The following is a 26,206-nucleotide window of genomic DNA, read 5'->3' as shown; positions in this document are numbered from 1 at the left end:
AGTATCCTAACTGCAGTCTCCGAACAGAGCGAGGCTGGAGGTTTAGGCCGGAGCTGAACGCTGGTGACATGCAATCTCACTCTTAGGTATCTCCATAGCTGATGCTGCTGTGTTCCTCAGTGCAATCTGCCTAAAGAGTCAGGGCTGATCTGCAGGCGGCAGCGAGGTGTTCTTGTGCACTCATCTCACATGTTTTGTCACGTTACTCTGGGTATCATGGCTCCAAAACACATCGCAAACTAGTTGGAAAAGCCCAGGAAAAGCCTAAAGGTTATTTCTTTAAATGTGAAACTTAGTTATAGATCTTTATTAAACTTAGTTAATGAAGAGCAATGCCACATTAAAACTAATATTTTTATTAAACTAATTTTGGCAATTTTCATGTAGCTTATTGTTATTTGAAGAAAAATGGATACTATTTTAATTATGCTTTCAATTTAAATGAATTATAATTTGCTATTTGCATTACAAGAATTCACTTTGCAAAATAGTTTTTAGAGACAGGTTAGCTCCTTCTTATATATATATTTATATTTTATTTATTTGGCTGACGCCTTTATCCAAGGCGACTTACAACATTTATGATACAATTGGTTTCATTTCTTTTCGGTTTCCCAATTGGACCACAGGCAGGTCAAGTGTCTTGCTCAGGGTCACACAGTGTCAGTAGTGGGATTTGAACCCACCACCTCAGGGTTTGAGGTCTAAAGCCTTAACCACCACACTACACTGCCTGAAAAGATCTATAAAATCCTTCAGATTATAAATTCTAACTGCCACACTACACAGACATGAATAAACTACCTACTGGGATGTTTTATAGGGGTTATGAAGACTAAAAGAATCCGTTGCAGCTCTACCTGTACGTTACACTACATAAAGCAGAGGAAACCTGTACACCTCTCACATTAGCGCCAATCCCACTGAATTAGAGTACATCTATTAAGATGTCCAGGGCGCACTGAATGTCACTGTTTAAATTTGCTGTTACTTGGCTCATACTTCAGCGATTGTAAAGCGGCTAAAACACATTTCTAAGAACTTTTTGATTATGTTCAGTCATAAAAGAAGACCCCGTGACCCTGTGTTCGGATTCAGCGGGTTGGAAAATGGATGGATGGATGGATGGATGGATGGATGGATGGATGGATGGATGGATGGACATAAAAGAAGAAGATATTCTACATTTACTTGTAGTTTTCATAATTAAACACACTTATACAGCATATCAGATACTTTAAACGTCCTACCTGAGTAGTTTTCTGACAGGCTTTTACATAAGTCACTTTCAAGACAGGTATCTCTAATTTTACACAAGTGCGGCTGTCGGGTATCTCTTGCACGGTTGCAGGTACTGTAAACCAGAATAGCTGCTTCAGCTAAGAAACAGTACAATGGACTAGGTTTCTAAAGCCATATCACTTGATTGTACATAATAATGGATAGAAAGATGTTCTCCCACCCTGTTTATGAGAGGGGCCCTCTATGAAGCAGCTGTTACCTACAGTATAAGAGACTTTAATCTTATAGTGCCCAACTGTCAGTTAGTATAGGGGGTCATCTGAAACATAATATGCTCCCAGGTGGAGTGTTGCTTTTTCTGATCATTGTAGGGAAGCTTCCCTCACTTACATCATCTTATTTTTTCTCCTTTTGAATATTACTGGTCTTATAAATTGCATTAAAGTAAGAAGAAACACATTTCAGCCAACAGAGCAATCAACACCATATTCCAAACATTTCTGTTTTAAATTAAATTAAGTCAAACTCAGCACCCCTTATCTAACCAATTCAAAGCGCATTGTGAGCAGAGTGCCTATAATGAAGTAGTTCCTCGTGTATTTTGATACAGCAAAGAGGTTAAGCAGAGGCCAGACATGTTTATTTAAGAGCAGCATTAATGAATTCCTGCTAAATTCTGAAAAAGCTCCTTGTAGAGGGAAACTGGATTTTCTCTTGTTTCAGATAATGTAAGACATTGCTTTGCAAGTTATGTAGGGTGGTTTATGGCTCTTACAGTTAAGTAATAGAGTCTAAGATATATGTTTAGATATTGTTTAAATATTAAGGATGATGTAATTGAAAAAAAAAATTTGAGTTAGCAATAATTTATTTAATGAAAAATGAACAAAAATGCATTTTCTTTCTGTGAAAAATTGTAAGTACACCCTTGGCTCCAACAGCTAGTAGTATTGCCCCTTTGGCAGAAACAACCTCAAGTAATCATTTGCTATAACTGTTACGTGGACAGCACATTTTAAATCCCATCACAGCATCTTCACAGGAGCTTTACCTTGGCCATTCCAGAACCCTTTATTTATTTTTCTTTTCTTTTCAGCCATTACTTGGTGGATTTACTGATATTTTCAAGGTTATTGTCATGTTGCAGGGTGTCCTTTCAGCCGAGCTTCAATTTTCTAAAAGATGACCTCATATTATCCTCAGGCACCCTCTGATGAATTCTTAGTGGATTCTATAATGGTGTTCTGCCCAGGTCCTGATGTAGCAAATCAGCCCAACAACATTTCCACCACTATGTTTTACAGGTGGTCAAATGCTGCCTTTAATTTCTGCCAAACATGTTTTCTTGTACTGTGAACATATTGTTTCAGAAGTCCTGCTCCCTGCCTGGGTGTTCATGGGCAAAATGATGACTTTCTCTGATTTTGTTCTAACTTGTGTCTCCTCTTTCTAATGGTAGACTCATGCATTTGGACATGAACAGTAATCACATGACTATATGTGGTACATTAGTTATCTAACCATCCAGCCATTTTCCAACCCGCTGAATCCGAACACAGGGTCACAGGGGTCTGCTGGAGCCAATCCCAGCCAACACAGGGCACAAGGCAGGAACCAATCCCGGGCAGGGTGCCAACCCACTGCAGGACACACACAAACACACCCACACTAGGGCCAATTTAGAATCGCCAATCCACCTAACCTGCATGTCTTTGGACTGTGGGAGGAAACCGGAGCGCCTGGAGGAAACCCACGCAGACACGGGGAGTACATGCAAACTCCACGCAGGGAGGACCCGGGAAGCGAACCCAGGTCCCCAGGTCTCCCAACTGCGAGGCAGCAGCGCTACCCACTGCGCCACTGTGCTGCCCACATTAGTTATACATTCCTTTTTTAATTAATTTTGTTTCAACAAAGCAACATAGCAATCAAAGCTGATAAAATTTAAGAATAAAAAAAAAAAATTCAGCCCCCCTCCGCACATTAGTTTTCAATTCCAAATTGGCCCTGTGTGATTGTGGCAGTGTGCATGGGTTAGATGTGCAATGAACTGGTGTGCGCTTTATGTGCAGTGCTGTCAGGACAGATTCCAGCTCTCCATAACCCTGAATTGGATTAATTAGGTTTTAATATTTAAAGTTATATTATTTAGGTCCTGCTTATTCTACACTTCATTTCACATTTTTATTTACCTGCAGCAGTTGTTTACTGGGGCGGCACAGTGGCGCAGTGGTAGCGCTGCTGCCTCGCAGTAAGGAGACCTGGGCTCACTTCCCAGGTCCTCCCTGTGTGGAGTTTGCATGTTCTCCCCGTGTCTGTGTGGGCTTCGTCCCACATTCCAAACACATGCAGCTTAGGTGCATTGGCGATCCTAAATTGTCCCTAGTGTGTGCTTGTTGTGTGTGTGTGTGTGGCTGGAGCTCTGGATTTGTTCCTGCCTTGCTCCCTGTGCTGGCTGGGATTGGCTCCAGCTGACCCCCGTGACCCTGTGTTCAGCGGGTTGGAAAATGGATGGATGGATAATGATAATGAGTTGTTTACTGTAATTGGAAAATCACTTTATTGTTTACATCTTTTTAAAAATCTGGAAATCTCTCCCACAAGACATTCATAATATCGACTCTCTTCCTACCTTTAAATCTCATCTTAAAACACATCTTTTTAAGCTGGCTTATTCACTCTGATAATTTTAGCTGATAAATTTAAATTCAGTTTTATTATTGTATTTATTCTGGCTTTATTGTACTGTAATATTTTATTAATTTTATGTTGTGACTGTTGTTATTAATGTGCTCTGTAAGGTGTCCTTGTGTGCCTTGAAAGGCACCTATAAATATAATAAATTATTATTATTATTATTATTATAACCCGCTGCTCTAATATTACATTTAGGCAATATTTGTATCCAGAGTGACATGCGTATCATAGTGGTACAATTGTTTTCATATTTTTTTTTACATCTGAAGCCTTGTCAGATAAAGTGCCTTGATGAAGAATATCCAGTAGATCCAAGATGAAGACTGAACTGACAATTTTATGGATTACTGTTCTACATTTCATATCTACATTATTTTTTATACACTGCAAAAAATGAAATCTAAGCAAGTGAAAAATATGTATATCATGACATTAAATCTTGTTTTCCTTATTGTAAGAATTATTGACTTATGTATTTTTACGATTATTTAGCTTATTTTAAGAAACCCCATTGGCATATTTTTTTGCTAAATAAAAGCAAAACAACTCCCATCTAAAGTTTTTTTTGTCCATTTTTAGCATATGCATTTTTTGCAGTGTATAGAAATTATTTATCATATTAAAGACCCAAAACACCAGCCCCCCCCCCCCCCCCCACCCCATGCCGGGGTTTTGTTTCCTGCCTTGCGCCTTCCGGTTTCCTCCCACAGTCCAAAGACATGCAGGTTAGGTGGATTGGCGATTCTAAATTGGCCCTAGTGTGTGCTTGGTGTGTGGGTGTGTTTGTGTGTGTCCTGCGGTGGGTTGGCACCCTGCCCAGGATTGGTTCCTGCCTTGTGCCCTGTGTTGGCTGGGATTGGCTCCAGCAGACCCCCATGACCCTGTAGTTAGTATATAGCAGGTTGGATAATGGATGAATAGATGGATATTAAAGACCCAGATCTGCAGTAGGTACAGGTTAGTAGAATATGTGATCTACGACAGCATGCTTTACCAAAAATATGATTCTGCTTTATTTTAATTTACTTTTCAGCAACCAGTTTCTTTTGAGCTTTTCCCTTGATATATTCTGCATTTCTGAAATATATTTAGCTTTATTCTTATCCTGTGTCAGAGATACCCAGGGCAAACACTGCCTTCCATTGAAACATTTCCAAAATGATCCAAAAGCGGACATACTGCACTGCAGGTGGCTTAATTATTTTCTCTTGTAATTTACATTTTTCTGGATGTATAAAGTTGTGCCAATCAAACCCTTTTGATTTGCATTACAGTTATAACTGCAGAGTTTATTCAAACTTAGCTGGTAATATTGGATCATGCAGTCTATAGAATAGACATGTTGTGTCCCATCATGACTGTGGAATGTTTTTTAATGCATTGTGGGTGATAGTTTCTCCAGCCTACTGCTGCTCTTAATATGAAATAAAATTTTAATAAGATATCTGCCCAGTGACACGTAGATATTTAAATACTGACCCTATACCTAAGTCAGTTATGATAGACGTCTTAAATAGATAAAATGTTTATCTAAAAAATAGGAAAGAGTCATTTAGCAGTGTATGATGCATTATTTATATGTTTAAGGAACTCAATATTAATCCCTAGAATCTTGTTTGCAAAGTGGCAACTTAAATACATTCTAAACTGTTGCCAGATTTTAATTGTGATTCTAGAAAGAGTAATATACAGTATGCATAGGAAATCTGCATATCTGAACACAATTTAGATTGGGAAATGCATAAAAATGGAAAAGGGGATTGATTTAATTGGAGAAGGGGTTAAAGAGTCAGCCTGATGTGAAATTCGAATATAATGAAAGAACCATATTCCTGCATACAAATCAGCTTTACAGATTTAATCTAGTCCAGTTGTAATTGTTCTACGTGCAAAATCTCAAAATATTCATGAGTATTTTCTATGTTTAATGTGAGTGCTCTGACTTGTACTACTTGATACTGCCAAGTTTTGGTAAGCTGTTTAGTGATAAGGTCATGCTCATCTTTATCAGACCACTATGATGAGATATTAATCTCTTTAAGCCATTCTTTTATTTGTTTTATGTTTCTTCTGTGGAGTAATCAGACCTGGATTATTGCTTGAATGTTCAACATTTTAAAATACATTAACCAAATATGTAGATTAATTCTAAACATATTCAAATTTAAGATTTATAGACCATAAGAGTCTGCATTCTGTTAGTCCATTCAATCCTGTCTATTATTTATGTCACTTTTGCCCAAATGCTAATGAAGGTGAAAAATATTAATATGACTCCAGAAAAGAGAATATGAAATATAAATTTAGTATGTAGACCTAAATATAAGACTGGACATTCCTAATTAAGGGAGGCTCCTGCAAGTGAGGAATCTGACTGTAATTTATCTTTGTTGAGTTTGACTTATCATCATCCCTTGTTACTTTCAATATCTATCCATTTTCAATCCTCCTAGTCCAGTTCAGGGTTATAGTCAACTATGCCTATGTTTTTATATTATTTTTTTTTTGTAATCAATTATGTATTAATTATTTTCAATATATTAAATTAAAAAGAATTGTACAGAACAATTTTAGCAGAACCTATGCCCTGACAACAAATATTTCAGCCAACCTGCTAACACAAGCATTAACAAGCAAAAGACATCCAGGATTTAAAGGACTGAACAGAGGTAAAGACACCCTCAATAGTTTATGTACAAGTAAATGCTTTGTTAATTTGAGACGCAGATAGTAACAACATTTATCTATGCAGGACATTTTCATACCTGAAGTTAGTTCATAGTGTTTTACAATAATAATGGTAAAACAGAGGTACAAAAGAAAGTAAAAACTAAAGAACAGGTAGATACAGTAATTCCATAAGTAATAATTTGTAAAATGTAAATACCCAGTTATCATTTGTAACAGTCTCAGGGGATTTCCACTTTGAAACAAGGCAAAGCTTAGCAGCAATAATGCCTAAACATATATGTTTCTGCTGGTAATAGGTGAGATATTATGAGGACATATCTAAAAGGATTAGAGTTTCAGGCAGTAGTGGAGTGTCAGCAGAGAAGAAAGCAGACAAGAAGTGAGTTACAAAGATACAAAATTTTTAAAAAAGAAGGGTAGAAAAGAAAAATGTTGAGAAAAGTGCCTGGGAGAGCAAGAATGACAAAGAGAATCAGGCTGAAGACCCAGAAGCACTTGCAGAGAGCAGGGGAAAGTCTGTGTAGAGAGCTACAAATATCTTGAGAGCATGTGATGCAAGGCAGGAGCCAACCATGAATGAGAGATTCACATCCAAGGACTCAACTAAACATGGTCAGTCATAATGAACTAATTCAGAGTAACTAATGAACTTACTGTAACACACACATGTGGTAGGAAAAACCAGGCTTCCTTTAGAAAAACTGACGCAGACGTGGACAGAATGTGGAAACTCCAACTTTGCAGTGCAACAGCATTACATATTTTGCCATTGTGTTGGCTTTTGCAAATTTATTCATGAATACCTTGTTCAGATTTGTGGGCATGATATCATTATTACATTCATGTAATTCATTTTATATGATTATATGGAGCACTTTTTCCACTCCATGAAGCACAATTTATACTGTAAATATTAATCATACATTTATGAATTAGCATGGCATGTTTCAATTAACTCTTTCATGTGTACATACTGTATTTCAAATTGGTTCCTAAAGTTTATCTTAAACTTATAATTTTTCCCTTTTTATTATCTTCTAAAACAGTCACATAGGGATAGTTTTTATCACTTGAAAGTTTCTGGTCTCAATAAACTTCCTGCCTTTGTGCACACATTTACAAAAATGCTTGTATTTTGCTTCTCATGCTTTATAACACCTAGAAGAAAGAAAAATATTGCAGTGCCATAGCCGTTTTTAACATTAGACTACTACGGGGACTGATGATGTGTCATCTCAAGTCAGGAAAACAAAGTATAAAATTTGTGTTAAAATGTAAACTTGGAGAATGCACCCAGACTGACATATTTGATACTTGACTGATACATTATCCTAAATATAATAGTCTTATTATTTTCTCATTGAATTTGCCCACCAATTTTATGAACTCCTTTTTTCCATATTTTTTAAAACTGGAATCTATCCTGGCAAATCATAGTGTAAGTTTATGGAATCGAATCAAAAATGCACTTACCGTATATACTTGCATATAAGTCGGGTCTTGAAACCCGAAAAATCGATCATAAAATCAGACCACGACTTATACACCCACTTGAATTTTATTTATTTTTTTACATCTTCCAGTATTGCCTCCTCCAATCTCACATCAGTTTCTCAGACACATCGAATTTTGTTGCAGCAGCACAGTTACAGTTACCAATTTCTTTTGCCACTTCAATGACTTTTAATTTAAAATCAGCTTCATATTTTCTTCTGATCGAACGCTCCATCGTAGATAAGAGATGCTCTTATGATAAAAGTGTATGAGGATGCAAATTACAAAAAACAATAAACAGTGCAAACGTCGCTTCGGAATAGTTTAGGTGTTACCGTGTGGTCACGTAGGCACAATACATAGAAAAAAAAGGCAGTGTGCTCCGTGGTTCTTCTCTCAGGTGGGCGTTAGCATATCATAATTTCATGGACCAACAGTGTGAGTTTTCCGCATTTGACTTATACAACCGACATTATAAAATACTGGGAATTATACGGTAAAATCAAGCCCCAACTTATCCGTGGGAGAACTTAAACGCGAGTATATACGATACTTATACCAGGTCACTTAGAGTGGATAAACAATAAGCCTGTTATTAAAAAGTGAGAAAAATTGTGTGAGCTTGGCAGAGTTCAAATTATACACAGAAGGTGATTGGGTTAGGAACTGAATTCACATCTTTGAAACGTTGAAGCCGCAGCTTTCACTACTGTACTCCCATACTTCTCCTTATCGGATTCAGTGCTTCAACAGCTTGCTTTACCAAAAATCTGTGAGAAGATAAGCAAAATGACCCCTTTTACTGGCTAACTAGAAGGATTACAATATGCAAGCTTTCAAGGCAACTCAGGCCCCTTCTTCAAGCAAGATGTAAAAATGTGACTACATCTTGCCTGAAGAAGGGGCCTGAGTTACCTCGAAAGCTTGCATATTGTAATCTTTTTAGTTAGCCAATGAAAGGTGTCATTTTGCTTAACTTCTCACTACATCCATAATGGCTAACACGGTACAACACCCTAATACTCCAAAAATCAGTGTAATTTTTGAGTACCATGGACAGCACTATCCATATCTTTCACCTCTTCTGGAATACATCAGCAGTAACTTTGTACTTTTAAATACTAAATTTCCATTTTTATCATAATGTTGCAGATTTTTGATGAATAGTTTAGATAATTTTACATGAACTGAAGACAAGAAAAAATACAAAATAGTTAAATAGTGTTATAAACTTTTGTGAAATGTTTTAGATAAGGAGGGCATAAAATTTGAGAAAATGTCGTTATACCCACTAAACATGGATCGTTGTATGTTGATAAGCTCATACAAGTATGCATTTCACATGAAGACATGACAATAATGACCCTATAATAACAAAAGAAAATAGTTTACCAAATATAATGGCATCTCATTAAAAACCTGCTTTAATAAATCAAACATGTAGTGTAGTGATTGAAAGAATAAACCACTATGTGTGAATAGAACTTAAGATTGACTCAGAATCTTTTAAAGTATTAGTTTGCACAAATATATATTGCCATTTACTTTTGTTAGTTAGTGATAATCATTTAAAGAGTCCCAGTATCCATCAAATTGTGCGTTCAAGGATCTTCATGAGATACTCTTTACTTCTCCAACACGGCACATCCCTTCTATTTGTGTTTTGTTGCACGACTGAACACAGTGGCTTTATACTGTACAAAAAGAGCTTAATAAATGGAGCGTTTCATCAGTTTTTAAAAAGAGTTGCATGTATTCAAATGACATTACTCTCTGGGCATGTGCAATTCCAACTCTGGTACAGAAAACACTGATTTTGAATTTCTGCATAAATCAGCAAAGATTGTTAATGGCAACTAACCAAAACAGCCTGTGGTCAGTGCCAGTACTGAAAGCATATTGTACATGGCAGTAAATAGCGGGGATTAATTCCCAGCTGACCCGTGGCTGTGCTTTCTCATTAAATTATCTCTAGTGCAAGATCTTTTACAAGCACAAAAACGAATCCATCGATATCCTTCCCTCTTGACTAATAGTAAATCTATTTTAATCCTTTCAAGCCCAAATAACTTCCCATTTCTTTGCTTGTGTTTTGTTTCTAGTCTTCACTTTCATTCTGACCGCTTCAGTAGCCGAGCTGGAGACATTTCGTCTTGAATGTGTAAATCAATCCATCAGTCTTTATTTAACGGAGCCCCATTCCCATGGAACACTTTGTGGAAACACTTTTTTAAAAAGTATCAGGAGCAAAATTATGCCATTTAGACTCAACAGTACAATATGGGAAGACAAAAATTTAGAGTACAAGCAAAACTAAATTTTACAGCATTACCTTGGTCAGAGGATATAAATGCACCATCTTTTTTTTGCACACAGTACATACTGCTTATATGCTAGACAATGAAGTAGTCTACCTCCATTGCATTTGCTAGCTGAGAAAAAGAGTGCATTTAATGGCTTAGCCATATCATCCCCAAACAATTTGCCAAAGCTGACTCTAAAGGTTGTTTGAGTTTCAAACCCTATCTGGCAATGTTTATGTAATCTCAAAGACGTACGCACTATTCTTGCCAAAAGTTTTTTAGTAGGAATATCCCGACCTGAGCCCCACCTTTAAGTAACAAAAATCCATGTAAAATTCAAAACAATATAATGTCCACCCATTTTTACTGGTAAAGTTGGGGGAACTCCAGCTTGGTTTGTTGAAGGAACAAGTTCCTTGTATGTCTGTCTACGTGTGGCTCATGGATGACACTTTACATTTTTGAAGCTTTGAATCTCACACATGTAATTTCCAAGCAGTATATGGAATAAAGCAACACAGCATCTGAAAATTAATGCAGTGAATGTCTAGATAGTAATAAATTCACAGTAGACACTCCAGCTTGGACAACCCATGTACAAAATACAGATTTTTAAGTTAATGCAGATGTGTGTGTTTAGAAGTGAATTACTGTAAAGTTATGGCTTTCAAGCTTATGCGCCATTTTCTCCATCTTCATCGTTCGACAAATTTTAGATATTTTTGTTATTTATTTATTTATTTTTGCCAATTTTTACACAGGGCCAAGCATATGTTACTTGGTCTAGAAGAGCTTTGAAACCAAAAGTTAAAATACATTTTCTACAGAAAGGCAAGGAAAAGTCATCCCCAATAAAGACAGAATGCTTACTTAAAATATTTTGATTAAGGAAGTATTTTCATCTTAAATATGTTATTTAATTCAAGGATTTACATAAGCATAAATTAAGTTAAAATTATATTTTTATTATTGTTAAAGTAACATTTATTTAAAAAAAATGTTTAGAATTCCAGTCATGCCAATGTATATCCATCCATCCATCATTTTCCAACCCGCGGAATCCGAACACAGGGTCACGGGGGTCTGCTGGAGCCAATCCCAGCCAACACAGGGCGCAAGGCAGGGAACCAATCCCGGGCAGGGCGACAACCCACCGCAGGACACACACACAAACACCCACACACCAAGCGCACACTAGGGCCAATTTAGAATCACCAATTGACCTAACCTGCATGTCTTTGGACTGTGGGAGGAAACCGGAGTGCCCGGAGGAAACCCACGCAGACACAGGGAGAACATGCAAACTCCACGCAGGGAGGACCCGGGAAGCAAACCCGGGTCTCCTTACTGCGAGGCAGCAGTGCTACCACTGTGCCACCGTGCCGCCCGCCAATGTATATGGGTTCTGTTAATACTAATTTAAACCCACTTACACGTAGTGAAAATAAACTGACGGCAGACCTTTTGATGTTATGTATGATATATCAGCCCATCATTAGCCACAAATGCCCAAATAACATCCGTTGTAATTTTGACCAGTAACATTATATAACAGCAAGCTATATTATATCGGTTGGAGACAGTGGCACTCAGCAGAAAGCTCAGTGACAGAGCTGGAGGTGGCAGAGTTAAAGATTTGTACTGGGTGTGATGAGGAAGGATAGGATTAGAAATAAGGACATTAGAGGATCAGCTCAAGTTGGACAGTTGGGAGACAAAGTCAGAGAGGCAAGATTGCATTGGTTTGGACATGTGCAGAGGAGAGATGCTGGGTATATTGGGAGAAGGATGTTAAAGATAGAGCTGCTGATAGGAAAAGAGGAAGGCCTAAGAGAAGGTTTATGGATGTGGTGAGAGAGGACATGCAGGTGATGGGTGTAACAGAGCAAGATGCAGAGGACAGAAAGATATGGAAGAAGATGATCCACTGTGGCAACCCCTAACGGGAGCAGCTGAAAGAAGAAGAAGAACATTATATAACAGCAAACAGACAGATTAGCTTTTTTGCTGTTCATTGTAATTTGGATATTTACTAAGTGCTCCCCTGTGAGTTTAATGTGAGTCATGTTTTGAACATGATGTAGCAGCTGGAAGTGCTGCACCACTGTAAGGACATAATTCACATGCACTGCAGTGCAGGAGGAGGCAGGGTGATGAGTGGAGAGACAACAGTTAAGTATATCGTTTAGTAACGTTAAATAAAGTTCAGTAATCTTTTGCCTGCTTCAAGAAAACATTGGCTGGCGTGTTTTCTATCCCTCGCAGGGCGCTATAATGAGTCACACTATACAAGCACTTAAGCATACAAGTTGCTTATATACATAGAGGCCTGTAAGTGTACAAGCTCTTTATCCATTTTCCCATCCTTCCCTTGTGCTTACTTCCAAAAGCACTGTCTTCAATATTACAGCCTCGTTTTCATAGATGGCAGAGTGTGCCGTTACACCCAGTTTTCATTATTTCTATAAGCCTAGAAAGTTTCATTTACAAAGTTAAGTTAAAACATGTCAAGCCGCAGAAATCTATTCATATATTTTTGAATCCACTCTTTACAGGGTTAAATAAAAATTGATATTAATTACCTAAATGTCATTTAAAAATCTATATTAGGGATATTTATTTCAGTTCTGTTCACCTTTTTCAAGCAAATTTTCACTTATGAGACCAGTGCAGTATAAAATAATTACATATGTCGTTCAAAAAAGACTGCAACATAAACTTGAGGCATATACAGAGAAACATCATGCATATGGATATATTTTTTTCAGGTACCATATTTTTGTTTTAGGTTTTTGAGGAACTAACAAGATCAGGTGCAAGTCCATACCCAATTCTTGATGGATCCCCAGTCCATCACAGTGCCTAAGGCCTAATATCCACCAATCTACTCTATCTGCATGTCTTTGGGATTGGGAAATTGGACTAAAACTGCGGTGGGCTGGCGCCCTGCCTGGGGTTTGCTTCCTGCCTTGTGCCCTGTGTTGGCTGGGATTGGCTCCAGCGAGCCCCCTTAACCCTTACGATTAGGATATAGCGGGTTGGATAATGGATGGATGGATGGAATTGGACTAAAATTCACAAGGATGTGAGACAATCGCATACGCCCAAAAACAGTAACTGGGAGTTATAGCCATGAGCTTTGAGGTGTTTAAAAAGAAACTACTGTACTGAGTCACCATGCTGCTGTGCTAACAGGAATACAGAAATGATTGGAACCGGTAGAAGTTATAAGAAAAAGAATATTTTGTTACATTTCAAGCAAAAAAAAGGAGACTCCTTTCTTTCTGCGGAGCAGGTTTTTCACATTTAAGATTACAGTGTCCAATTAAAGGCACATAAAGGGTTAGCACTACATTTCAACTCATTTAACACATTTCTCATTCTAAACAGGGCTCAGCTGTAGCACATTTGCTGATGACAAGAAGCCTTTTTCTTCCCTTATTATGCTTAATCTCTTCAAAATATAGTTACAGATCAGAAGTGTGGGCATTTGGCGCCGAATGCTGCTAGCTTTGTGGTAATTAATGAGCCTAGACCACCCACTGTACTGCTCGAAACCCAAAAATATCTTGCTTGTGGCAGTGAAAATCACTGCTCTCTTGCTGAATCTTGGCAGCTTTCGACTTATTCTTCCTTTTTGCAGTCCCCTCTAGCGATAAAAAAAAACTATTCCGTGATGTTTTATCTTCAATCATTGAGTTATATGTCCTTGTAGTTGAAGTTGCCATGCTGTCCTTCTGCAACAGTGGCTTTTTATTAGACCATCTTCTGGTGGTGTTGTTTCTACGTAAACGAATTTAAAATCTGCCTTATAGGTTTAAAAGGAATTACCCTTTTAATCTATTTTTATTCTTGAAACAAAGAATGCAATGATACCTAGAAGCTAAAAATATTCTTTCAAGCTTTATTTAAAAAGCCTAAAGGTAAGAATGTTCAAACAAAAATCTACAGAGACTGTACCAAATTAGAATACCTCGAAACTGCATGTCTGCTGTTCACATTTCTGACATCAGGGTGACATCTTCATTAATGTGTGTTGCCTTTCAAAAAACGGAATGCATGCAATACAGTGATAGATAATAAAGCAAAACTTTGTTGTAACAGTTATGTTATATTTATACAGAAACATACCTACTGTATACTGTATATGGCTCACTATATTACTCACTTAACTTTCCTGTGTTCTAACTGTAAAATTACTGTATGGTTTAATGGATATCAATCTTTTCACTCTTGTTTGTTTAAATGCCAAACATGGAATAATAAAACACAGACTGTTAATTTTTCCACTGGCTAGGTTTGGTATGCATGGATTTGCTTGTCCCCTGACCCTCATCATTCACATTGGTGATGAGCCCTCAACCTACACAGTGGCATTTTCACACTGAAATGGGTCAGCTATTCATCACTGCTCCCAATCCCAACCACCAAATCTTATGTCATGGTCCTTTTCCAAAGAAAAGAAAATCTTTAAGTATTAGGTGTGCAGCTATAGGAAGTGAAGAAGTTCAACTACCTTGAGGTCTTGTTCACAGCTGAGTATAGAAGTTAATGGAGCAGTGGCAGCAGGTTTATGGATGTTGGTAGTGAAGGTGGGGATGAAGCTTTTGCTTTGACAGTTTCTAACCTTGTCTATGCTCACCGACTCCAGGTAATAACATAAATTATAATATTGTAAACACAAGTGGTGGAAATGAAATTCCTGTGCAGAGCTTACCGTGCTTAGCCTCAGTTATAACGTGAGAACACTGGAGCAGAATTGCTGCTTTCCTACATTGAGAGAAGCCAGTCGCAGTGGTTTGGACTCATAGTTAGATTGTTCTCTTGATGCCACCATCAGGAGATGGACAAGACACAGCCCTCTGGGTCAGACTCAGGATGTGCTGGAGGGATTTTATCTGCTGACTGTGCAGATGGGAAACATTGGTGAGGATAAGATGGCTTGACCTGTCCAGTTCAGCATATTACCACCTCAACCCTCACCAAGATAAGCAGTGAAAGTAAAGTGAAGTTAAAAACATTCGTTTTTAGCTGGTAAGATTTTACAAGTGGATAGATAGATAGATAGATAGATAGATAGATAGATAGATAGTGATTTATTAAAGCAGGAAATAACCGATAGGTAGAAAGATAGATAGATAGATAGATAGATAGATAGATAGTTATGAATTTAATTATATATATTATTAGAATATACACTATAATACAGTAGATAGTAATTATATATATATATTATTAGAATATATAATACAGTAGATAGTAATTATATACAGTATATTATTAGAATATATAATACAGTAGATAGATAAACTCTACTTGATTTAACTAGTTTATTGGTACCCATCTAGTGCTGTTTCCTGAGCTCCTGTAGTAGACATTACCTCACAACTCTAAATTGGATTAATAAGGTTTGACAATGTTGGATTGTGTTATTTGATTAATCAACAGGGAACCGGCCTAACTTGAGTTTGTTTGTGTATGTAGTTTTCTTAGGGCACTTCAGGTCCCCCCAATCCTAAAGATTTGCAGATTAGTTTAAATTGTAGTTATAAACTGCTCTGGTAAGAATGATGGAGGGTAGGGATGTCCAAAAATATGGACCGTTAGCTAATAATGTCCCATCCACGGCCGAGTCTTGTATTGCACTGGCTGCTGCCTGTTTTGCGTTGAGCTTGTGCCCTTGAACTCAAATTGATCCTTTTTCAGTAACTCATGGTGACTACTATTCTGAAGAAGTACACATTAGCAGTATGACACAACTTTTCAAAAGTCTGATGATTTTATTTTCTATTTATTGATTTTTTTTTTTCAATCTGAGAGCTTTACACTATCCATGCTTAGTTGGTTGATGCTGCATAGACAGACTCCGACCATTCATGACCCTAAAAATTGCTTCAAGAGTGTTCAATAAATGGATGGATGGATGGATGTGATGGATGGATGGATGGATGGATGGATGGATGGATGGATGGATGGATGGATGGATGGATGGATAATAGGCTTCTAACAGTTTCATGAAAGCTGATCAGGATATTCTGTAATTTAACTAGAGTATTTTTCATTTATTTATGTACATCCCTAAGAACGGTTGGCCCAACACTAACCCCTTTTTATGAGTTATTGTAATTTTCCTTTCACTGAAGTACAGGGTGATAAAATAAATTTGTAGAATGCATATAAGTGCTTCTTTATTTAATTTGTTGTGGTGCATTTTTAGCTCTGCTCATTTATTCTGTTAACATCTGACATCATTTTTAATAGTACATGGTTACTGAGTGCCTTATTTAAATCTGTGCTTTTAATGACTTACATATTCAGGATAATGCTATAATTATTATAATGGCTGTTACCAACAACAGTAGCTGCATGCTGAGGCGGCCAAATAGTCAGTAGCAGTGGGTTATGCATCATGCTTGAACGACTCCATTCTAACACTGGACTGTATGCTCGGAATGTTATTTTAAAGTCATACTGTACTTTTCCTTTAGCACACCGAACTGGGGTTGATTCTTGCCATTTTGACAATTATGCTGGCACAGATAATGTATGAATGGGTGGACTTTTCCTTTAGACCTTACTAAAATCTTACTGATGTGCAGTGGCTTAAGGCTGATCTTGTCTAATATATTATTTCATTTTAGAATCCATAACATTCCTATGCTTTTTAAGAAGTTCTTCCTACCCATCATGAAATGATTTAGATGATGTGCTGATATTTCTTGTGAGCCAGGCTTTTGCTATCCACTTACCTCATCCATCCATCCATCCATTGTCTCCCGCTTATCCGAGGTCGGGTCGCTTTAAAATTAAATTATTGTTAGTAGCCACTTTCTTACAATTTCTATTACAAAACAACATAAGAAATTAAATGTTAAGGATTCTTTTTTCCTCCTATATTAGACTAACACCTGGTCCAGGGACAGTTCCTGCCTTGTGTCTAGTGCTGCTGGGGTAGACTTAATTCCCCCATATCCCTAAGCTTCATGAAGTGGGCTTTTGAATATTATGTAACAATTTTGTTCAGAAACACAACACGGAGACCCTTTAAAACATTTCATATGCAGCTGGGTTACAAATTATAATGGTACACTGTGTTTCAATCTACATTTTTATTTCAAGATGAGAAATCTCCATCAATATTCTAACCTTTCATAGTGATCATGCAGTGAATAGGCCTATTAATTTATATGTATTATGTATTCTAATTTATATACCTTTTTTTACTTATATCCCACTTCTGACACCAAACTGTGGAAGCTTTTAAGAGTTTGCTTAAATGACCAATAAATCAGACCCATTATTTATCAATCATTCTTGAACAAGGTTTATAGTTTGACACACATAGACATAGACATAGGCCTAAGGTGTATGTGCTTTTGTGTTATATGGGTCACATTTATGAGTTAACTCATGACGTACGTTATCATACATCCTTATTATTTCTCAGAAAGAACAAAATAATTAAAAGAAAACAAGTAGTTAAACTAATAATAAGCACACAATGTCTTACACCTTTTCTCTAATGTTAAATGTTTGCCCATGAGCTTTAAATCAAGCAGTTCTCTAAGGCAGCTCCATAATTAGCAAAATAAAGAAACCCTTAGTTCTTACCCTTCCATATTTTAACACCCCAGGACTCCCCCAAAACCTACAGCATCCATCAATTTTTATAGAAGCAGGGCCAATTCAGCCCAAAGAAACAACGGTCCATCACAGGGCATACTCATGCATACATCCACACATACACACAGAGTGAATTTAGTTAGAAACGTGCAGTCTGTGTAAATGCATCCAACCGAAAACAAGACACATCAAATTTCACTAATGTATATAATAAGGCAGATAATCTTTTGCTATGGGAATCCATTAAAAACTATTAATCACTGTTGTAAAAAGCCTCATGCATTGATTGAATTCTTGTGTTCTTGTGTCCTTACAGTGCAAGTTCCTGGACCAGTAGAGAACATGCAGGCTTTAGCCACATCTCCAACTTCAATTCTTGTTTCTTGGGAAGTTCCTGCTTATGCAAATGGGCCCATTCAAGGTTATCGGTTATTTTGCACGGAGGTGTCAACAGGAAAAGAACAGGTAAAGTGCTTAAAGATGGAGACTTGATTTATGTCTTATTAAAACAGATACAAGGCAAATGAGATTGGTTGCTTCCTCTGTTGTTCTTGGATTTGGAATATTACTGGCTTTAAATTATTTTTTTTACTGAGATACTGTACAGTATTTTTAAACAGTAGCTAAACTACAGTATGTAATACATGTAAGTTGTTCCAACCTTGTTCTCCATTCCACTATAGTCAACATGTCCATTTCAATTATCCATCCTACATGTTCAGAGGGCATCACAGTCAACATTTTAAGCTCCATGTGTCACTGACCTGATCAAATGCCACTCTAGTCTGCAAGACCTTTTCCATATTCTCTCATACCTGTTCAGTGGCCATCATGGCCAGCATGCCCCGTTCCATATGTCATCTTACCTGATTAAGTCCCGCGGTAGTCAACAGACCTATTTCTGTGTCTTATCTTTTCTGTCCGTCTTCTTATCTTTACTTTAGCAGAGACTACATGCCAAATTCCATATACCTTCCAGTCTGTTGAGATTGCATTTTCTCATTTTCGTTTATCTGAAAGATTACTAAACACATTGGTGCCTTTTGCATGTTCCTTATTACCATAAGTTCCACTGGAAATTCAATGAAGCTGCACACATAAAGTTAAAAGCATTAAGAGGACCTCCACCACAAAGTATAGCTGTGACGACAGTGTAGCCTCCTCCTGTTTTGTTGCTGGCTCTGCCAAAGCCATGTCTTCTTTTTAAGCTGTGTCTTCTACAATTCTGTCTATTCATCCATCCATTATCCAACCCGCTATATCCTAACTACAGGGTCACAGGGTCTGCTGGAGCCAATCCCAGCCAACACAGGGCAAAGGCAGGAAACAAACCCTGGGCAGGGCACCAGCCCACCGCAGGGCGCACACACACACACACACACTCACCAAGCATACACTAGGGACAATTTAGGATCTCCAATGCACCTTTGGATCTGCATGTCTTTGGACCGTGGGAGGAAACCCACGCAGACAACATGCAAACTCCACGCAGGGAGGACCCAGGAAGTGAACCCAGGTGTCCTAACTGTGAGGCAGCAGCGCTACCCACTGCACCACCGTGCTGCCCCAATCCTGTCCCACTCTCCTAATTTATCACATTATTTAAGTTAGTTGTTCCATCTGCCCCACATTTGTCCTTTGAATTCTCTTTTCGTATCCATCCAACATCATTTCTTTGTTCAACTTGCCTAGCTTCAAACCTCTAGCTTTGTATTTTTTTTACTGTAAGTTTACCTAAACCAGTTCCTGTCTGCTTGTCTTCCAATATCTATTCTCCAACATGGATGTCTGCTGTTTAAAAAAAAAATCCATACAAAATAACACGGTTCCCAGAAAAGCCCTTCATGTCCACATACTGACTAAACTTCAGATAATGTTAAAGAGTAGATGTGGAAAAATGGACAAAATCCCCTTTGGGCATCATTTAGTTCTGATGTGGTATCGTGACAACAGAAACTCTTTTGTCAAGAGGGAATTTGCTGACATATGCATTATTTCCAGCCAGAGGTTTAATAGAAAGGATGTTAATTTGGCAAACTATATGTGAAAATTTTCATTAATAGCATGAAAATCAGTGAGTTTTGCCTCTTGGCATGTGAATACCATTTGTCCACGTCTTGGTCAATATACAGTATTCTATATAGTATTAGTATTCTATTCTATACGTATTCTAACCCTGCTGGGGCCTGTGACCACTGCCAGAGGGCGCCTGGACAGTTTCAGAGCCCTGGACTGCAGCACTTTCGCCACACTCAGAAGTGCGGGTAGAAGACGATCAGGGGACACCTGGAGTACTTCCGGGTGCCCATGCAACACTTCCTCCAACCCAGGAAGTGCTGCCGGTTGATTATCAGAGAGCTATTGGAGTGTTCCGGGTGCAATATAATGAAGGCCGCCTCACTCCGTTCGGAGAGCCAGAGTCGGGAGGAGGTGGACGAAGCTTGCTGGGAGAGGAGTGGAGGCGGCCTAAGAAGAGAACAAGAAAAGGAAAAGAGGGAGAAGGACTGAGCAGGGGTTGCCAGGGATTGTGCATTGTGTGCTGTAAAGGCAAGTGACTGTTAATTAATCATGTGGTGGTTTTGGACTTGTGTGTCCCTGAGCCTGTCTGTGTTCAGGTTAGGGGGCTGTATTCCCCAATATTCCACAGTCTCATACACTTTAAAGTAAAAATGGTTTTTGAACTCGGGGGACTTGCTCAAACCACATAATCACAGCTGTTATACACTTTAGTATTTCCATTGCTACTCAGAAAAAAATATTTTCAGGTTTGTTTAATGCTATCTTACTTTCTTGCCTTACTCCTTATTTTTAAATATGCATAGCATTTTATTATATTTTTTGTTTTTAATATCATTCGACTCAATTTGACATCATTTTATATAACTGTACAATGAACAGTATTTAATTTTCACTGTGCCATGATGTCTAATAATATCTGACAGTCGTAAGAAATGCACATAAAAGCATTCTGATTCAGTAAAGTAAGAAAAAAATGTAAATAATAATGATACAGCACTATTTTGTGAGATGTAACAGAGATGCAGCACATACATGCTCTGCCATCTTGAAAGTAATCATTTTAACAGATGAGCTGAGCAAACTGGAGGAACGCAAGCACACACAGCTCAGCTGTAGTGAGGAACCCAAGTTGTCAAACTCACAGGTCAGCCGTCAGAGCTCGGAGACGTCGTTTTAGTGATGGTACATCTCTAATATTCTGTCTACAAAGTCATAGTGGATATGGATTTCCATAGAGCTGTCATAGGCTTTTCATTTTCTGAGAGCATCTCACTGAGACTAAAGTGAGAAGAGCACATGTTGTAAACAAAGATTAGGTGTGGCAAATCTGTGAAGCATGTAAAGTGCCTGGCAACAAGTACAACGTTGTTTAAAACAATCCTGTGATCATAGTGGACTTGCAGAGATGACAACACATTTAACCAAACACATGCAGTGACTTCTGCCCTCTTTATTATATACTGCACATTTCACAGCAAACAATACAGCTCCACTCAACAATTTCATTTGCAGCAGAAGTGTAACGTGATACAGATATGTTTCCTCACAATTCTAGTATCCTGGGTTCAAATCTTGCCTATGGCAGATGTGTATGTGAAGTCTGCACATTCTCCTTGTGTCTGTGTGTTGTGATTTTATCCATGTACTCTGGTTTCAATTAAAATGAACAGGTTACCAAAGACCATGCTGGGCCTAGCCAATCTGTGGAAACTCAGGGTAAAACTGCCATAGTGTTAACAGAATAATATTGAGTTGTTTTTAGACACATAATTTACTTCAAATACTGCATATTGTTATTTATGCCTGTGTCTGGAGAACTTGGCACATCTTAGCGGATAGTCCCCTTGGCTGAATGCTGAAAACTTACTCTTACACTACAGAATATAAAATAAATTGGATATGGAGAATTTTATCAGTTAAGATTTGTATATCTTAAGCATTGTACATAGATACACAGTCTGCAAACAAAAACAATTCACTTAAATGTTACCTATTAAAGACCGCTACAGCTTTGCTTTGACCATTTCATTTCCCACTCTTTTTGTATCATCTGGTGCTTGAGGCGACATCTACAGTAGGTCCTTCCATCTGGCTCTATCTGCTGTTTTGGGAATGAGCCCTTTGAATGAAACTCTCAGGTGGGCGTTAGCATATCATAATCTCTTGGACCAATAGCGTGAGTTTTCTGCATTCGACTAATACAACCGACATTATAAACTACCAGTAACGATAACGTGCAGTGAATACACTTGACTTGAGCACTCGTAGTATTCATCCTCTTTCTCTGTACGTTTAACATTCGTTTGCTCAGAGGTTGATGTGCTTTCTGCTTCCTGAGCAACTCTTCTTTTCTCCACCCTAGCGGTCCACTGCTTCTCTTTTATCTTTTTGCGTTAAAACTCATTAAGTTAGTTTTTGTGTTGTAATTACTTAGTACGTTTTCCTTAATCTTTCACTTAATCTGGTACTTAAGTCTTCAATCTGCCTCAAGAATGATTAGCGAAGGTGGTAGGGAATGAGAACGGCGCGCGTAAGCATGCGCCGCACAGCTGCCCTGCTGCGCGCTGCCGAGAGTTGATTCTACAATAAAATAAAATAAAAATAAAAAGAGTAATAAAATCATCACCCCCGAAAGTGGATAGTAGACATCCTAGAAATTTGATTCTGTTCATCTGGACAAAAACTTTGTCCAGATGAACAGAATCAAATTTCTAGGATTTCCTTACCTGGATTATTGAGCATGCATCGAGACATAGTAGATATCGCGTAGTATATGTGTACCAAATTTCAAGTCAATAAGTGAAACGGTTTGCAAGCTACAGGTGATTTAAAATCCTGGACAGACAAACAAACAACCACGGTAGCGTATTATAGTAGAAGACCAGAAATTATATGGTAAAATCAAGTCCCGACTTATCTGCGGGAGAACTTATCCGCGAGTATATACGTTAATATATAACATTAGTTACCCACAGACTTAAAAGAGGCGAGTTAGGATTCTTCCAGTTGAGCAAGATAAGTCTACATGCTAATAGTGAAGTAAAGGCAATTACAGTTTTGTTTGTCCTTCTGTCCAGAGACCAGATGTCGACGAGAAAGAGATTGCTGAGTAACTCCAGTGTATAATGAGTTACAGTACTCCAATCACAAAGAAATAAAAGCACCTTCTCAAGATCAGCAAGTTACTTTGTTTATGAATATACAACTGAAGGCTTTTGGACCAAGTAGTGATTGTGTGTCAATCAAAAAAAGTATTTTTTTGTAAATCTCAGCTTGAGTGTTGTGATTCAGTTGGGCTCGAGAGGATTTCTTGGCAGGGAGGTCTAAGCAGTTTAAGGCTGAAAAATACAGTAAAGAAAAGAGAAGAATAAAATAAATCCATAAAAAGCTTGGCTTCATCGGCCAATCCTTGCAGATGCTATTGGGAGTCCCCAAATATGAAATTAGGTGATTAATAGATAAGAATGTTTTTCTGACTACTGTTTATTCTTATTAAATCAAATACAGCTGAGAGCATCTATGAATATTACTTGCCAGTTACAGTACAATGTTGGTGTTTCTTGAACTGGTACTACACACAACAGTGAAGCTCTTCTCTGCACTCCTCTTCCAGATCCTGTTGATGTCTAACTCTGATTTCTGTTTTATATTTTAGAATATAGAGGTGGACAACCTATCTTACAGACTGGAGGGACTGAAGAAGTTTACGGAGTATTCAGTGCGACTCCTGGCATATAATCGATATGGACCTGGCATGGCTACAGAGGACTTGACAGTTTCCACACTTTCTGATGGTACGTTTCCCTTCTTATTTTTCGGCCTTTTAATATCCCCACATTATGTAAAAGACACTGTTGCAGGCAGACAATTTCTAAATTCATATGTGATCTAGTGCAATGCATTCTAGGTTGTGTTTGAAGGAGGCTGTATTTAGGTTTTGTGCACATACGTTTAGGGCCATTGAAAAAATAAAATGAGCCTGTCGTCTTATTCTTTTTCTTTTTTTTACATAGACCAGTCATTGTTCATTTATATATTTGCTTAGCAAACGCTTTTATCCAAAGCGACTTACAACAGAGGTCAACATAATTGAGTAAACATCAGTCTGGGGGACTGTTTATGAACTGTTCAGAACTGTTTAACTCTATAGCAGGGGGACATAATTCAAACTGACTAGCTGTGCTAAGTTCAAGAAATGTACATAACACAACATGACATTCACAAGCCCACTGGAGTGTTTCCTGGTAGCACAAGGCAGAAATCAGCCCTAGACATGACACCAGTCCATTGCTGGGCCATTCACATAGGGCCAATTTAGAATCGCCAGTTAACCCACATTGCTTTTGGGGTTGTTGAAGGTAAACACTAACACTCGAGGAGATCCCACATAGACACGGGAAGAATATTCTGACTCACCAAAGACAACATCCAACTGCAGAATTTAAACCTTGAATACTGGACATTATTGCATATGTGAGGATACTTCAACAGACTTACAGCCCAAGAAGATATTGATTAAGGAATAGTCTTTGCATTCAAATTCATTAATTTATTTTCTAATCTGACTTATTATTTGGGACACAAGGGAATTGGGATACACAAGACAGAATCCTACAGTCGTTTGGATTGTATTCAATTTACGTTGAGCCATTTTTCAGTCCTGTAAATTACATGTTTTTGGAATAATGGTGGAAAACATAATACCAAAAGAAAACTAATAGAGAAAATGGGCATAACCCACACAGACAGAGACCAGCCAAAATCTAAACTGAAGATTCTGGAGTTGGGGTCCAAGGTGGGATAATCAGAGATAAATTGAGTTGCACAGAAGGAGCAGGAACACTCTGCCAGTGATGGGTACTTGAGTTCTTATCAGTTATGAAGTAAGTTAATAAGACATGAAGTTAAGGCATTAGATGTGCTCTGGTGAAAACATTTCTTGAATTAAGTAAAATGTCTTTTAGCAGAGAATAGAAACTTTGGCAACACTAAGTTTACAAAATCGAAGAAGGTTAGAGAAAATTTAAGCTAAGGCAATACGAGCAGAATACCTAACCCATCCACATTGGTATACAGCACACAAGCCCAGAGTCATCCACGGCTGCAGCATCAGGGGGCTTACCGTTCTTACTTTTCTGCTGCTATGATTTTGGAGTTTCTAATAGTACAGATTTCATTTTTGTACTTGTTTTATAATAACTTTTTCATTATCAAGGTATGGAAAAATGATAGTTGTTTTTTTTTTCAAACATCATTTTGTTTTTTGTAGGCTCCACCATTTTGGCTACTATTCAGATTGGTGTGATTTTAGTAGGAAGAGCTCCCAGTTGTTATATAAGAGACTTGGGCATTGTGACATATCTTCCAAGAAGTATATAATGTGACAGCACGCTCCTCTTGGTGTCCAAGATTCTGAATTCTTTAACAAAAAAAAAAGCATTTCTAGCATTAGAAGAAAGAACTAAATGATTTATTCAGGACAATATATTAAATGCACGTTATTTCAACACAAAGTCTGGGTTAATGTTTTTGACTTGTAACTTTCAGAATCTTTTTTGATCCTCTGGAATTTTACTTTTCCTTTTCATTTCTGTAATGCATTTTCTGGTCCTTTCAAATTTTTTGCTTTTGTTTTCTCTGCCACTTTCCATTTGACTCAGAACATCGGGAATCTTTCATCCTTTGTTCAATGTTTTTAACTCCTGCTCACAGCTCCTTCCTCACTCAAACTCAAAGCGAACTGTGATAATATTTGCTCAGATGTTTAGAAATGACACATAAGCAGTGAACGGGAATTCATAGCAACATAACCCTTGTTACTGTGTATGTGACTTTCATACTGGTGTTCTGTCCAGGGTTGTTACTTGGCTTGTATCAGTGTGGCAGAGAAAGGCTTGTGCTCTCCACAGCCTTGTAATGGAGAGCGGAAAATAGATGAGTTCCTAAACAAATGGATAATACACCCGATATATTATTAAGAGCCCTCAAATAGCAATATGAGAGTCTGTCATTGTTTTAATAATATAGCATAGCATTCTCAAAACCGCTTAATCCAATATTTCCATGCCAGCATTAAGCCTCATTGCTACATAAATCCCTATTTTTTACTTAAATGACATATTGGAAGTCCAGCTTAG

General features: G+C 37.7%; 1 protein-coding gene across 1 annotated transcript in view; it reads left to right on the top strand.

The window, feature by feature from the left end:
* dcc (DCC netrin 1 receptor) overlaps positions 1 to 26,206 on the top strand; it is an 899,751-nt gene that overhangs the window by 623,164 nt on the left and 250,381 nt on the right. The window contains exons 10-11 of the mRNA XM_051928027.1: positions 18,367 to 18,515; positions 23,725 to 23,863. Coding sequence (XP_051783987.1) covers positions 18,367 to 18,515; positions 23,725 to 23,863 — 288 coding nt within the window. The remainder of the gene's footprint in view (positions 1 to 18,366; positions 18,516 to 23,724; positions 23,864 to 26,206) is intronic.

The sequence above is a fragment of the Erpetoichthys calabaricus genome, chromosome 5 (assembly GCF_900747795.2).
Source record: "Erpetoichthys calabaricus chromosome 5, fErpCal1.3, whole genome shotgun sequence".
Taxonomy (NCBI): domain Eukaryota; kingdom Metazoa; phylum Chordata; class Cladistia; order Polypteriformes; family Polypteridae; genus Erpetoichthys; species Erpetoichthys calabaricus.
The sequence above is the reverse complement of the archived record's forward strand: the minus strand, read 5'-3'. Positions and strand labels throughout refer to the sequence as shown.